This window comes from Parasteatoda tepidariorum, chromosome 5 (genome assembly GCF_982258835.1).
Source record: "Parasteatoda tepidariorum strain Cologne lab strain chromosome 5, Ptep-v5.0, whole genome shotgun sequence".
NCBI classification, from domain to species: Eukaryota; Metazoa; Arthropoda; class Arachnida; order Araneae; family Theridiidae; genus Parasteatoda; species Parasteatoda tepidariorum.
Window position 1 is genome coordinate 70,646,392 of NC_141759.1, and position 14,887 is coordinate 70,661,278.

Below are 14,887 nucleotides of genomic sequence, written 5' to 3' on the forward strand. Positions count from 1 at the left end.
ACATTATAAATAGCTATAAAATAGGCCGATTTTGACAATTTCAGTGAGACTACAGTTTACAAAAATGTATGTTTGTATAAAAGCCAAATATTATTTAAAAAATCTAAATATTTAATAAATAAAAATCACCATTAAAATAGTTAATGGTATATCTTACAAGGAAATTTTAATGGTGACATTACATAACGTCTGCACAAAAGATATTGTACAAAACTGATTTTCAGAAACTTTCTATGCATAAGCCTTTCTATAACCCAGCTAAAACCTAACAATCGCCTTATTCAGACATATAAAGTAAATACAGATATGCTACTTTTCTACTTAATTGCAAAAACTCAAGTCTAAAATTCCAAAAAGTGGAAATGTTCACTTGAGGGATTATTTACAAATTGTACAGAAGTATATGATGTAATGAAGTACCTTATCTATTCTACCTGATATGTTGTATCTTTATTATGTCTCTAAAATAATAATGTCAATAAAAAAACTGAAAATTTTTTACCTAAATTTTATTTATGTGAATGTGGGGTCATATATTTATTAACTATTTTTAGAAGATGAAATCAAACCTTCATTAATGAATAGAATATGTTTCAAAAACTGAAATTGTTATTTTATTTAAAATAATTTTAATCCAATTAACAATTCAACACAACAACAGTTCTAACAACTTTAATCCAGTTAAAAGTTACACACAGAAATTTTTAAAGTGGTAAACTAAAAAGGTCTTTCAAAAATTAATATTTACAGTAAAAAAAAAAATCTGTTTAGTTACATTTAAAACTAGTGAAACACTTAGATTAAAAGTAAGAAACCAAATTTGAATTTTCAAAAGACTTAAATCTTCAGAATGGCTCTTAGTAAGAATTTATTCTAATTGAGGTTTTAATAAGTAATTCCATTTTGAAACAACTAAACAGAAGAATCTTATAATTAGAACTGAATTAACACAAAATGTTTGTATTTTAAAAAAAACTTTTAATTTTAATATTTTATTCAAAATAATTCCCTTAAATTATAATTTTTATTTTAGTTTAATTTGCAATCACAATAATTTCATTATTTAGTTTAATTCTTATTTTTGGAAATCTGTTTCTGAAGTTTTGTTTCCATTCCAAGTGCAGCTTTTTATCTAAAACTGCTGTGGCATGCCTGTAATTAATGTTATAAACTCTTACCAACCTGGCGTCCCAATTTTTCATAATACTATTTTTGTATTAATTCTTACAAATAAGGTTTTTAAGCAAGTGTAAGGGTTTGTTTATAGATGATAATAAAAGTAAAAAAAGTGACAAAATTTACAGGAAGAGAGGATTGAATTAAAGTACAAAAACAAGGTTTTTCTTTTAGGTTTTGATTTACAGACGTACCAAGCTAGCAAAATTAACATTCAGGAGTTTCCCAAACAAGAATTCAGGAGATTTCAGATGGGGTAAAAAAAGGTGCACAGTATGCAACATTTGACACTTCTAAGGAATTTTAAGTAAAAAATTTATTAAATATAAGAATGCAAGAAATTTTACACACTAATAGAGCACAAATTGTGGAAAAATATTAAATGGAAATAAAATATTTAAACACAGATTTAGCAACACAAAACTATATTAGGTAGGTACTCTTAATTTAAAAAATAAATAACATTTCCTTAATAAAACATTATTCAAAAACCCTTGACACTGTAATAAAAATGCACAAAAACTTTTAAAAAATAAACAAATTGTAAAACTATTTTATTTTAAAAAATCAATTCAATACTATTGTATAATAATACTAATGTCTGTACAAGAGAGAACCAATTATCCGGGATGCTCGGGATCATCGCTACCCCGGATGTCTTAATCTCCCGGTTTTCTGGATCGACCAAAAAGTGTCGTTAATTGATGTTTTATCGAACCCAAATTACAAGGAAAAAGTGTAAACAAATTTTAAAGTAAGAGAAAAAAGAAAAGCACTCCTAAATCTAAAATGGAAAAAAATTGTAGAAAAATAACATTTAAAAGAATAAAAAAATTTGGAAGTTTAGACAAGAAAAACAAGTTTAAAAAATAATTACAATTCCTAAATTAACTAATAAACAAAACCAATGATTAAATAATGCAATATATTTCATACCTAATTATAAGGGGGGACGATAAAATAAAAGGAAAACTTATTAATCTAAATAAAAACAACAATTAAAAATTATCGAACCGAAACGATAGTTAAAAAAAAAGGCACTAGCATAAATATTAAAACCTGGAACAAGGCAAGATCAACGGAATTATAAAAAAAAAACCTACTGATAAAATTTAGGAATAAAAATAATTTATTGAGTGTAAAATTTATCATGAAAAGGAAAAAAAAATCAAACGTAGTGGAATCAGAAAAACAAAACTGCAATCTGCTTCATAAAATAATTGTATGTTTAAATTAAAAAACAATTCTCCTTTTATTTTTTTTATTTTTATAAAAACACAATTTTTAATTTAAGCAGGTGTGATTCCACATCAAGAAAAACTTGCAAATGATACTGCACTTCCAAAGAATCAGAATTTATTCAAAAGAAAAATATTTTATTTTTATTAATCGATGTTTAATAGATAAATATATTTTTCTCTTTCATCTTCTGTTCACTGATATGCATGGGCAATGCATTTTCCCAACTCCCTCGTGAATCAAGCAGAAATCGAAATCAGCATGCCACTCCTTTGAGTTTGATTGACGGCCTAAAGGAGAAAAGAAAGATCTAAAATCTTCAAGGTCACGGAAGAAATGACGTTTCTCTGGGTAAACGGGGGGGGGGGGAATTCTCCCCTTCCTCACATTTTCTTCTACTCAACTTCAAGGATGAGTCCAATTTCCGTTTTTTTTTTTTTTCATATCGTTTTAGTTGAAAATGGCGGGAGAACCGAGCAAAATTTCCCCCCGGATAAATGGTTCTCTACTGTATGCATAAAAAAAAGAATTGCAGATTTAGCTCTTCGCAATTAAATCTTGCTGAAGTCATTGGCACATGATTTGTTGAAATTGGTTGCATACTTCTGTTTCGACTTAAGACATCCTTGAAAAAAAAAAAATTTAATATACGAAGACCAAACGAATAATGTTGCCAACCATGGAAAAATACACATTAAACGCTGTAAAAACAGCAAGATACAATATCAATTCCAACTATTGAGAGTATGAGTTTCTCCACTCCTGTATGGACGTCACTCGATATCGTCATGTGACGTCATCGCATTCAACTCCACACGAAAGGAGAGGAAGAAGATTCCTATGAATCCCAGTGTAAGGGGGCGGGTGAAATAGGAATGTTAAAGAGGGAGGAAAATAAAGCAAGTGCAGCTACGTTTCAGGCAGATGGTAGTTCTATAAGAGGGGATGTAATTAACACTGAAAGAAAAAGAAAACTTACACACTCGCAGAAAAATTAGGTAATTTTGAGTTTGGTCGTCGATTGCAGTAAAATTCGGGAGATTTTAGAATCAATTCCGGATGGTGGGAGAATAACTCAAAATTCGGGAGACTCCCGCAAAATACGGGAGAGTTGGCACGTCTGGATTTATAACTGAGAGAATAACTATCTTTTTTTGTAATTTTACTATTTTTTTTAATGTGCCTTTAAATAGCTAATTTTTTTAGAATCTCAATAAAGCTATTACAGATAAGTATTGCATAGCCTCCAGGAGCTACAAATAAACATATTAAAAAATAATTTTCAACTAATTAAACTAAAAATTTTGTTTAAAACACAATTACCCATTTCTTTTTAATACAAAAAAAAGTTTATAAAAAATGAATTTAATAAAATAATAAACAAAACATTTCCTTTGTTTATACATATTTTATCCTTATTAAAACTTGTTTTTTTTTTAGATCAATAAAATGGGGAATAAACCTTTTAATATTATATAATAATTAGATATTTTACTTAAACTGGTTTTTACTAGATGTTTTGACAACACAAGATTATTTCAAATTGAAGATATTGGAATTGAAATTGAACCTATGGAACTATTTAGTTATTGATATTTCCTTAGATGACGTCTTTTAATAATTCCACATTTTCATTGAATTCGCAGTTTTCATCTCGATCAATTTCTTCTTGTCTATCTTTTGTATTTTTTTATTCATTAATGTATTCTATATGCAGAAATATATATTATATTCTTTAACATTTTCAATTAGTTATGAAACAAAGTTTTAAATGTTAGATTTCAATTAAAATTTTATTTACGTCCCAAATTAAATTTTTTTCAATAAAAATTAGAAAATAATTTTGAATATTAAAAAAAAAACAACATTTGTCAAAGTGTAAAATAGACATTACTTAACGAAACAAAATGTTTGACAGATTTTTGATAATTTTTAATAAGTTGGTATGTAACTGCTTAAAAGTCTATTTCATTATTCAAACAAGAGTTCGCAAACAAGATTTGATTCACATTTTGTAAAGCTAAAAATCTTATATAATAAAACTATTGAAGTATTTTCTTATTAACTCATAAAGGCAAATAATCCTTATATTAAAAATTACTGAATATAGTAATTATACTTTAGCTTGAGCTCCTTTTACTGTTCCATAATGATATCGTTGATTCAATTGACCATCTTCTGTACATATCCCTCTAGTATCAATTAAACTGTAAAATAAAAGTTTAGCAATTAGTTAAATGCAAAATGAAAGTTTAAGGGGCCAATAAAATATTATGCAGGGGTCTGTCCAGACATTTTGTAAAAGGTCCCGTTTTTGTAAAATTGTGAAAAAATCACTCGTAATTTGTGAATATAAAATAAACGTTAAGTCACATTCTTTCAACCAGGGTCCTCTTTTGTGAATTTGTGCAAATAGGGTCCTGTTATTGCAAAAAACTTTTTCAAGGATTTTTTAAATTGTAAATAGATACAAGATTATGCTCAACACTGTAAAATTATAAAGAAAAAATTAAATTTTCAAAAATAAATAGCAATTGCTGCTACTATATTAGATATGCAGCATATCGCTGAACGCAGTATATTAATTTCGGACAAATAAAGGAAGAAACGTCTGTCAAAGAGATAACTTAGTAGTTCATTTACATCTGTCTTTCTTTTTATTCGATTAACAAAACAATGATGAGGATAAACAAATTTGTGAAGGGTCTGATTAAAAGATAAATTATTTTGTGAAGGGTCCGTTTTTAAGTTAAAATATTTTGTGAAGGGTCTGTTTTTATGAAAAGATATTTTGTGAAGGGTCCGTTAACGGACCCAAATTTCTTCTAAACAGACCCCTGTTATGGAAGCATTAATTCAAAAATAAATCAGATATGAGAGTTTAAATCTTGCCAATTTTCAATGAAAGTAGTGGTAATTTCAATTTGACAGGAGATGTCGTGTTTATATCATCTACAGAGCATTTCAGAGACAATACAATCTTGCTGACAACTCTCTTAATCTATGTCTAACCATCAGCCCAAAGCATCTTAATAAAAATAATTTATAACATGATAAATTTATTGCAATATTAATTCTTAAAAAAATGAACTAAATCTCTGTCAAGCATTGGTTGAATTTGAAAAAAAAAAAAAAAAAAAAAAAAACAGAGGAAAATTAAAAAATCATTTTTAGAAACAACTTTTCTGTAACTATCACAGCATATCTGAAAATTTTCCTTTTTTGGTAAAATTAAGGAGTTTTCTAAATATAAATCGCCATGAAAAAGATTACTTATCCCAGTTGTTTCCTAGAGATAGATAGTGTTTGTTAGCATATAAAAAGTCTTGGAATGCTAGCTGAATTTTCTGATAAAAAGATGCTGAGAGAATCAAAACATTCAAACTCAAATATGAGCATGACATTAGATAGAGAGATTAACATTTTTTAGCATGGCTTCAAATTTATAATGCACACAGAAAAAGGGTGATACTTGTGTCTCGATAAATTGAATTTATTTAATTTACAGAAGATATCAACTAAGTATGCAAGCTTTTGTATCCAGACAATATCAGATATACAAAAGAACCAAATACATGATAAAAAAAGTAAATTAACATGCTAGATTCAGTAACGTAGCAGTACAGTAAATATTTGTAAATAAATTGATTATTCATTAGAATTTTCCTGTTGGCCATTTTAACTTTGGCCATTATTTATTATGAACCTCTTTTATACATCTAATGATGAATTAACCAAATTACAGTAGAGGAAAATATGTATAATTTCATTAAGTATTTTTTAAAATCAAATAACTAAACTTCTTTGGCACAAAATCACATGCTGTATTCATACATGTATATTGCCATGTTATCAACTATAACAAATTTTTAACCTAAGAACTACAGTTTTCTGGCACAAAATTACATATTGTAGCTTCAACAACATTTCTACATGACCTTGATGCAAAGTATAGTACTTTTTCCAAAACCAAAGATCTATAGTTCTTTGGCACAAAATTATATGCTGTAGCTGTTACAACATTGCCATGTTACTTTAATACCAAATATAGAATTTTTTTAAATCAAAGTACTGTAGTTTTTTTTTTTTTTTTTGGCACAAAATAACAAGTCTGCTACTTTTGCAACATTGCAATGACACTTGATACCAAGTGCAAAGCTTATTTAATGAAAGAATAAAAAATATAAAAACAATTTAAAAAAAGAGAAATATTAAAATGCAATTTACTAATATCGAATCAATAGTAAGAAAACAAACCTTGGATAGTTAGGCCCACATATAACTGAACAACAATTTACTATTAAAGATCCAGTAGTATATGGATTTGTGACTTCTTGACCTCGTTTTGTTGAGAATGAACCTTTTATCTAAAGAAACAATCAACGACAATTAACATGATAAAAACAATGAAATGGGCATCTATTATTATGAGTTTTAGGACTTACATCTTCATTTGTGGTCTGGTTAGATGTGGCAAGGTAAGTGTGAAAACCAGCTAGTCCTAAAATTGACCAAACTGAGAAAAAGCAGATTATTCCCTCTACAACAGTGAAAGAAGTTAAAGAAAGTTTTAAAATAAATTGTTTTCCTTTCAAATAAAACATAAATATAGATTTAAAGTACTTAAAACATCAAAATACAAATAATGAATTAAATCAAAGTAAATTTCCAATATTTTAGTCACATCACTGCCAGTAAAAAAAAAAGTATGTTTATGAAATAAAAAGAATCCTTAAGATGATTAGAAACATATGGTCTAATCACTACTATCAGTCTGGGAACTGAGTTAAAATTTATTTATTTAATGTTAAACACACAAATCAAAAAATTTTGTTCTCACTTATAAAAATTATTTAGCTTATAAAAATTATTTAGTTTCTTGGAAATGAAAAAAAATTCAAAGTTAAATAAATTTTTAAACACTATAATTTTAAAATCTAACATTCGAACAAAGCCAACTCATTAGTTCCTGAGAAATATAAAAGACTAAAATAACTTGTAATTTAAAGAAAAAAGAATTTCTTTCTTCGAAAATTAATCTAGTAATTTCTTTTTCAACTTCGAATTTTGTTGACACGTTATATTTCAAAACATGTAAGTATTTTTAAAGCTTAAAATTCAAACATTTTATTATCATTAATAAATTAAATAATAAAATATAAATACTAAATTTTAGTATATGCACAGAACACTGTTTGATAAACTTTCTAAATAAATAAAATAATTGTTTGTTTCTTAGGTTTAAATATATCATAACAGGAAGAATTAAAATAACACGAAAAGAGTCCAACTTTAAACTAGTCTTCTCAATATGTTCATATTGATAGCATATTTTCCAAATTTTAGTAACTCCCTATAGTTTGCAGATTAAAATTAAATTCACCAGAAAAATAAATGTCAATTCAGAAACATATATATTTTTGTGAAAAATAAGTTTAATGGGCAAAAGTAATTAGTTACATTAAACCTGCAACTTAGTGTTAAAAGATCAGATCAAAATGAAATTCAAAGTTATTAAAGGTTATAGTTTTTCATTTTGCTTCATTAAATACAATGTTAAATTCTGTAAAAATTTTAACAAAATTAAGCTTCCCCCCCCCCCAAAAAAAAAAATATGTCACGGTATTATTTCCCTTCAACCCTTTATAATTTACTGTTTATTGCAGGGTTGGGGTTTTGGATGTCCTAAACTGGTTTTGGACAGGACACGTGGGTTTTACTGTCTCAAACTGTCCTTAACTGGATAAAACTGTCTTAAAGTATCCAAAACCTTGAACTTTGATAAAAGGTAAATATTCTATAGGTGTAATCATTGTACACATAATAATTACATGTATAAATAAATATTTGATATTTTTTATACAATTTACTTTAACTTATTAAAGGAAAATAATATAATATAATGGTAAAAAATTTATAATTTTTGAAGCTCCACAATTCATTGGACAACAAAAGTGAATACCTAATCCTTTAAATATAAATATGCTTTTAATACTGATAAATAATGTTTTTGCATGAAGATAAATAATGCAATATTAAAAAATAAAAATTTTAATTTAAAAAATACTTAATTTGTTTAAAAATTAACCTCTTATTTTTCACAATATTTTTTTTTTAAAAAATGTATGATTTCTGCATCACAGGATGATAAAAATTTTTTTTTAAATATAAATATATTAGTTGAAGTTGGAAATACAAAATAACTGAAAAATGTATTAAGAATGTATGGTAGATTATTTAAATAAGTGATGCCAGACAGGGTAAACAGTGTCAGAAAGAATTAACCTCAACTGTAATAACATAAAACAATTCAATGAAATAGAAAATGAATTATTGGAAAAAAGATTCGATAAAATAAGAAAGTAAAAAAAAACTTCATAATTTTGGTTAATTTAATTTAATTTCTGATAAGAGCCATATCTCTTATTTAGAAATAACACTATTTTTAAAAAAATAGAATGTATATTGTAATCAAAAAACACCATTCTGTAAATTTAAAAAATAAGCTTTCAACAGTTATAAATACTGATTATTTAATTCAAAGCATGATAAATGAATTAAGTAAAAATGAAATTTTTTCGTAAATCTGTACTAAATATTATTTGTCAAGGATATCTGGCCGGTGATTCACGAACTGCATCAATGAATGTTCCATTTCTTGACACTAAAATAAAATAATAAAAGATTAATATATCTACCAATAAAAATATGCTATAAATTGGATTTATTAAACACAAAAGTCGTTAGCAAATGGTATTAAAATATAAAATATATTTAAAAAAGTTGCATGTCTAAAACTACCAATAAAAACGTGTTAATTGCATGCACATGAAATTTTAAACTGTACAAGTATTATAAGAGATCTTTGTGAATTGTGAATAAAAAAAAATTTATTTAATTTTTTTTCTCCAAAACATGTTGTCCATTGGGTTAAGTTAAGCCTATTCCAGACCATTTTTCAAAAGGTAACTTTTCCAATAATAATCCTTCTTTTACTTTAGAATAATGTAAAACTCTGATGAAGTCATCCACTTAAGATAAAGATTACTTGGATTAAGAATCACAGGGCAAAAATAGAATTATTGTCTTAAGATATTCAGTTGTTACAAATAGCACATAATATATATTAAAATTAATAACAAAAACATCAATTTACACCACTTACGTAAAACAAGATGAGTTATAACACATGCGAAGATGAACACACACAATAAAGCTAAGGACAAAATGAATAAATAGAAGAAGCGATAATTTCTTTTTCCTACACAATTTCCTACCCATGGGCAATGATGATCAAAACGCTCTGAAAATTTAAAAAAAAACAATGAGTAAGTTATTTTAAGAAAGTATATCATCAAAATACATATACAGTAGGGAACCAATTATCCGGAACAATCGGGACCATCGCTATTCCGGATAACTGATTTTTCCGGTTTTCTGAAACCGTTTTTTTTTTTATTGTAAGCCCAACTAAAAAAAAAATTGGAAATAATCTTAAAAAGAAGAAAAAACGATAAAGTAATACACTAATGATTATTTCCAAAATGATGGTAAGGTAAACATCTTTCAAAAAAGAAAGAAAAATCCTAAAATCTTATGAGGAAAAAAAAATTTTTTTTTTAAAATGGGGGGGAAATTTATTGAATTTCGTTCCGGTTTTTTGGTTTTCCGGTTTTCTGAATTCCGGATAACAGGTTCTGTACTGTACTATAAAAAAATTATAGCATTTTAAGTAATTTGAAAAATGTGTACATCTTACAATAGCACCCATATTATGTTGGGGCCTCAGTGATTCCGCTAAACTTTGAATATAAAGAGCCCAGGACTTCTAAATTCTTGGGATCTTTTTTATTTAAGAGCGAGTCTCTATACCCTATTAATGTAAAACAATTTAAACATTCTAAATTTTCAAAAACTAAAAAATGCCATATGAAACCAAAGATTAACGTAATATAAATTTGTTATCAACTCTACCGCTTTATCCATCAATTAATATGCACATTTAAGAGGTTTCTATCTTCTTATAAACAAAACAAAGAATTTCAAAGCAAAAGAAGTGTTGTATTTGAAATCTAGATTTTTTTTTAAATATTATTTTATAACTATCGTTGAATGGCTGATCCAATTTCTAGTTTACAACTACCAATGTTTAACATTGTAGCCCTGTAATTTCGAACACACGAAATCCAGAAGACAAGGAAACTCCTAGATCAAGTATTGAGAAGTTCGCCTTCATCGAGGACTTTTTGATGGAACTAACCTTCATTTGCATTACATGGAAAGGAAAACATAGAAAACTCCCACGGTTTGCACTGACAGCAAGGGGACTCTAACCCAGGTTTCATCTACTACTGAGGTTATTTTATTCGAAACCAGTTTACCTCATTGGTAGGTAAGAGCTCCATCCTCTGAGCCACCACGGCTCTAGATTTTTAATTTCCAACACTTGCCTCAAAGAAAACCACTATATAATTGGAGTGGCATTATTATTTTCATTTTCTTAAAATAATTACTGCACATGTCAAAACTATATTTTTACCTCCCCACAAACCTTTTTGGCGCATTAGATGCGAGATAGAATGTAAACAAAATTGCTAATTCTATTATAACACCCATTAGTATATAAGGTGGACTCTCAATTAACCAGGATTGGATTATCAAAATTGAAGATAATGGGAAAGCAAAAACAAAAAAAACTTTTATTGATTTAAAAAAAAATCATTTTTGTGGTACTAAAGCAATTAGAATAAGTCAATCCTTATCAAAAGCCTGTTCTGCTGGAAAAATTTGTTATTAAATTAGTTTAAAGCAAATGAAAAATTTTAAACTGAATTTTATCATATAATTCTCCACAAAAAAAAAATACATTTGTAAACTTCTCTTTTGTACTAAAAGAATTGCAAATCGAAATATAACACAAAAATTTCTATTAATTATTTCCCTTTTGTATTACTTAAATTTTAAATAATATATAATACTGTTATACATTACACATACGTCTTTTTAAATTTTCATCAACTTTGCATAAACTCCATCAACATAGATAGTCACTTATCTTAAGCAGAGCATTTTCTGACCAAGTTAGAGAATCTACTACCTACTGTATCATCCTTTTCTTGTCCTCACCCCCCAAAAAATTAATACAATTTCTTAAAATTTTACATTTCAAAGAATTTCAGAAAAATAAGATCTGACTTAATTAAAAAATTATTGTTACTCTAAAGACTGCATTTGAAGAAAGTAACAATAAAAAGAAGTGTAATTGTTTCTTGTAATTTTTTTCTTCATAAAGATAACCTAATACATTTATACATTATAGTTATTATACAGTGATCTTTGTTACATAGGGCATTTGAATATATTGCAGTTTTCTTCCTAACCCCTGGCAAGCACAACATAACACGCGGCTACCACTTCACAAATAAAGTATATAAAAAGTTTTAAAAAAATCATAGTAATTTTAAAAATTTCAGTTTCTCTCAAGTAAAAGCATCTTCAATGAAAATAAAAAATAAAGATATCAAGGTAATATAACAATTCTTAAGTAACCAATCATAAAAAATACATTCTATTCCATCAGTATCACTACTTCTATATCTATGAAATATTTTCATATAAAGATTAAACCAATACAATTAACTTCACCAGCTGTTTTAAATTAGATATCATTCATAACGAAAAAATAAATAAGCAATAAAAGATAATCCGGAAAATTATTTTTGAAAAAATTACTACATTAACCATTCGATTATAGATTAAATTTTAAAAAAACAAACTTAAATTTTTTAAATTCAATAAAGAACATTATCTTTGATACAATGGAATAAAGTTTTAAAAAAATTGAGAAAAAAATCAATGTTTTCTCATCATATTATTCTTATCAATGTTTTCTCATCATATTATTCATCTACAAGCTCAAAATATTTTTTTACAATAGGATTAACTCTATGAGCTGTTTTAAATCAAACAATGTTATCCATATTAAAATGGGGGAAAAATATATATATAAATTATAACTTGCCATACCTCAAATAAAACTGTAAAAATTATTTCTGATTAGTAAATTAAGAGCAACTCAACATGCTGTTTGAATTAAAAAAATATTTTCCTGGACGAAATAGAAAAATGACACAAAAAAGTTAAGTGAATATTCTCATTACATCGATTATTTCTTTTATAAAAAGATTTCTACAATATTCTTTCATAAATGTTTTAAACTAAGCAGTTCACAATTAAAAAAAGAAAAAAATATTTTAAATATTTTTCAAATACTGATTCAATTGAAATTATAAAGAGCAGCAATCAAATCATTGATCTTAATCATTTTCATTAAAATTTAGTCACCGTGATTTAAATCTTGATTTTAACCACTTGGGTTTTACTTTTTCTTTAGAAAAAAAAAACTTAAATAACTTTAATTTATATAATTAAAGCAAAAATACAGGGATTAAAGTATGATTTAAAAATAAATATGTGTTGTGAAAACAAAAATGAAACTTTTAAGGAATAAAATAATTACGTATAAGTTTTAAACAATTTTAAACTGTGTCTTCACATATACTAACAAACAAAACTTCTCTTTTTAAGGAAAAGCAAAAATAGATCATTAAAATATGCAGGTGACAGATCCCTTTCATTGTGTACAGATTCTTTTTATCCTGATATCCTTTTTTACTGTCAGAACGCATTCATATAAAACAGTTTTCTTCCACTCGTCAGTATACATGAAATTATTATATTTTGAAATTTAAAAGTTAATTTAAGTAACTACATTGTTTAACATGATATTATTAAATACTATTATTCCTTATAATTGAGTTATATAAAATTTAATTCAATGATATACATGGTGAATCAATTTTCTACTTTCTGTCTAAAGTTAGTTAATTTTTATTTCCTAAATATTAATTTTGAATCTAAACTTAATAATGATAAAACTTTACTTTATGCAAATATAATTAATGATTATTAGTGGTATTAGTTATGTTCTACCATATATAATAACTTCAAAAAACTTAAGTGCTTAATAACCATTTAAATATTTAATTTAAATATACAAATTAAAAAATCCAATTTAATAAAAAAAAAAAGATTGCATCAAAAATATTATGTCACAAAGTTAAAATATATAAACCAACAGTATAAAAATTGCAAAATTTTGTACAGAAACTAATTTTAAATAAATAAATAACACAGTAATTCAAACAAATTGAAGAATAAAATTTAAAAAAATGAAGAAAAGAACACATATAAAAACATTAAATTAAATAAAAATGTAATAGCATGCATCAAAAAATGTAATTTAAAAAATATATTAACTCTCTTACCCACACAATTATCACATATACTACAATGTGAAGCTCTTGGTGGGCGAAATATTTTGCACGTAAAGCAATATTTTAACTTCACTGTTTGCCCCTGTATCAGAATCTCTTTCGTTCTGGGAGGAGGCCTATAAGTAGGGGAATTTGATCCATTTGGGACTTCTAAAAATAAGACAAAAATTCAAAATTAATAACAAAAATGTATGGTAAAATTATGAAATTTTGTTACTGGCTAGTTGTAGTATCTTTAACTGTACCTCATTTTTAAAACATGTGACCATTTTTTTGAAAAACTGAAAATTTTAATTCAAGAAGAAACTATTATTACTAATAATGTAAAGCATTTCTTTTAATGGATTTGTCAAAATACAGTAATTATCACAAAGTATGTAGTAAAGAAATTTTTGTATAGTATAAAAATGCATAATATTTTCAGATTCATTAAAAATAAAAAATATTTGTCAAAAAACTGTCGACTGGCTAACAAATTTTAAATTGCCATTTGTTATATTTAGTCACCCCATGGTTGGTGGGGATTGTTAATTTTGATTCTATAACAGGAACAGGTGCATAGTCTAATTTAATAACAAAAATAAGCATCTTTTAAGCCTTAAAAAATATTTTTTTAAACTTTCTTTTTATAAAAAAAAACTATAATTAAAGTATGCATATTTATATATTTTTTTCCTATTGTTTAAAGTTTTTCATATATAAACTATGCTACAATAATTGATGAGACACTAAGTTTAATAATTATATAGATATTTTATAATAATAGAGATATTTTATAACTCTAAAGGTCTCTCTTTAGGTCACGCGATTTTTCATACTTATCAATAAAGTTTACAGTTATCCAAGATTTGATGGACTAGCAACAAATTACGTGCAAAAAAAATATTTTTGAAAAGTACCTATTTTCAGTTCCTCATTTTCAATAATTCCTGGAGAAGACAATATAATACTGAACTGTATAAAATCTACAGAGAGCCAGATATTGTGAAATTCATTAAAATAAATCAAATGAACTGGGCAGCTCACATTTTCAGAAGGAATGATGACTCAAATTTAAAGAAAATCCTATTACACAAACCCCTAACAAACAGGAAAAGAGGTAGACCCAGGCTGAGATGGCTGGATTTAGTTGAGAC

General features: G+C 26.0%; 1 protein-coding gene across 4 annotated transcripts in view; it reads right to left on the reverse strand.

Annotated features, from left to right (window-relative positions):
- The window catches only part of app (Palmitoyltransferase app), a 36,256-nt gene that overhangs the window by 13,590 nt on the left and 7,779 nt on the right, over nucleotides 1–14,887 (reverse strand). For all 4 annotated transcript variants that reach the window (XM_043040387.3, XM_087164174.1, XM_043040388.3 and 1 more), the window contains 6 exons: nucleotides 13,743–13,901; nucleotides 9,581–9,718; nucleotides 9,031–9,079; nucleotides 6,861–6,963; nucleotides 6,673–6,782; nucleotides 4,535–4,622 (listed from right to left, as the gene is read on the reverse strand). In XM_043040387.3, coding sequence (XP_042896321.1) covers nucleotides 4,535–4,622; nucleotides 6,673–6,782; nucleotides 6,861–6,963; nucleotides 9,031–9,079; nucleotides 9,581–9,718; nucleotides 13,743–13,901 — 647 coding nt within the window. The remainder of the gene's footprint in view (nucleotides 1–4,534; nucleotides 4,623–6,672; nucleotides 6,783–6,860; nucleotides 6,964–9,030; nucleotides 9,080–9,580; nucleotides 9,719–13,742; nucleotides 13,902–14,887) is intronic.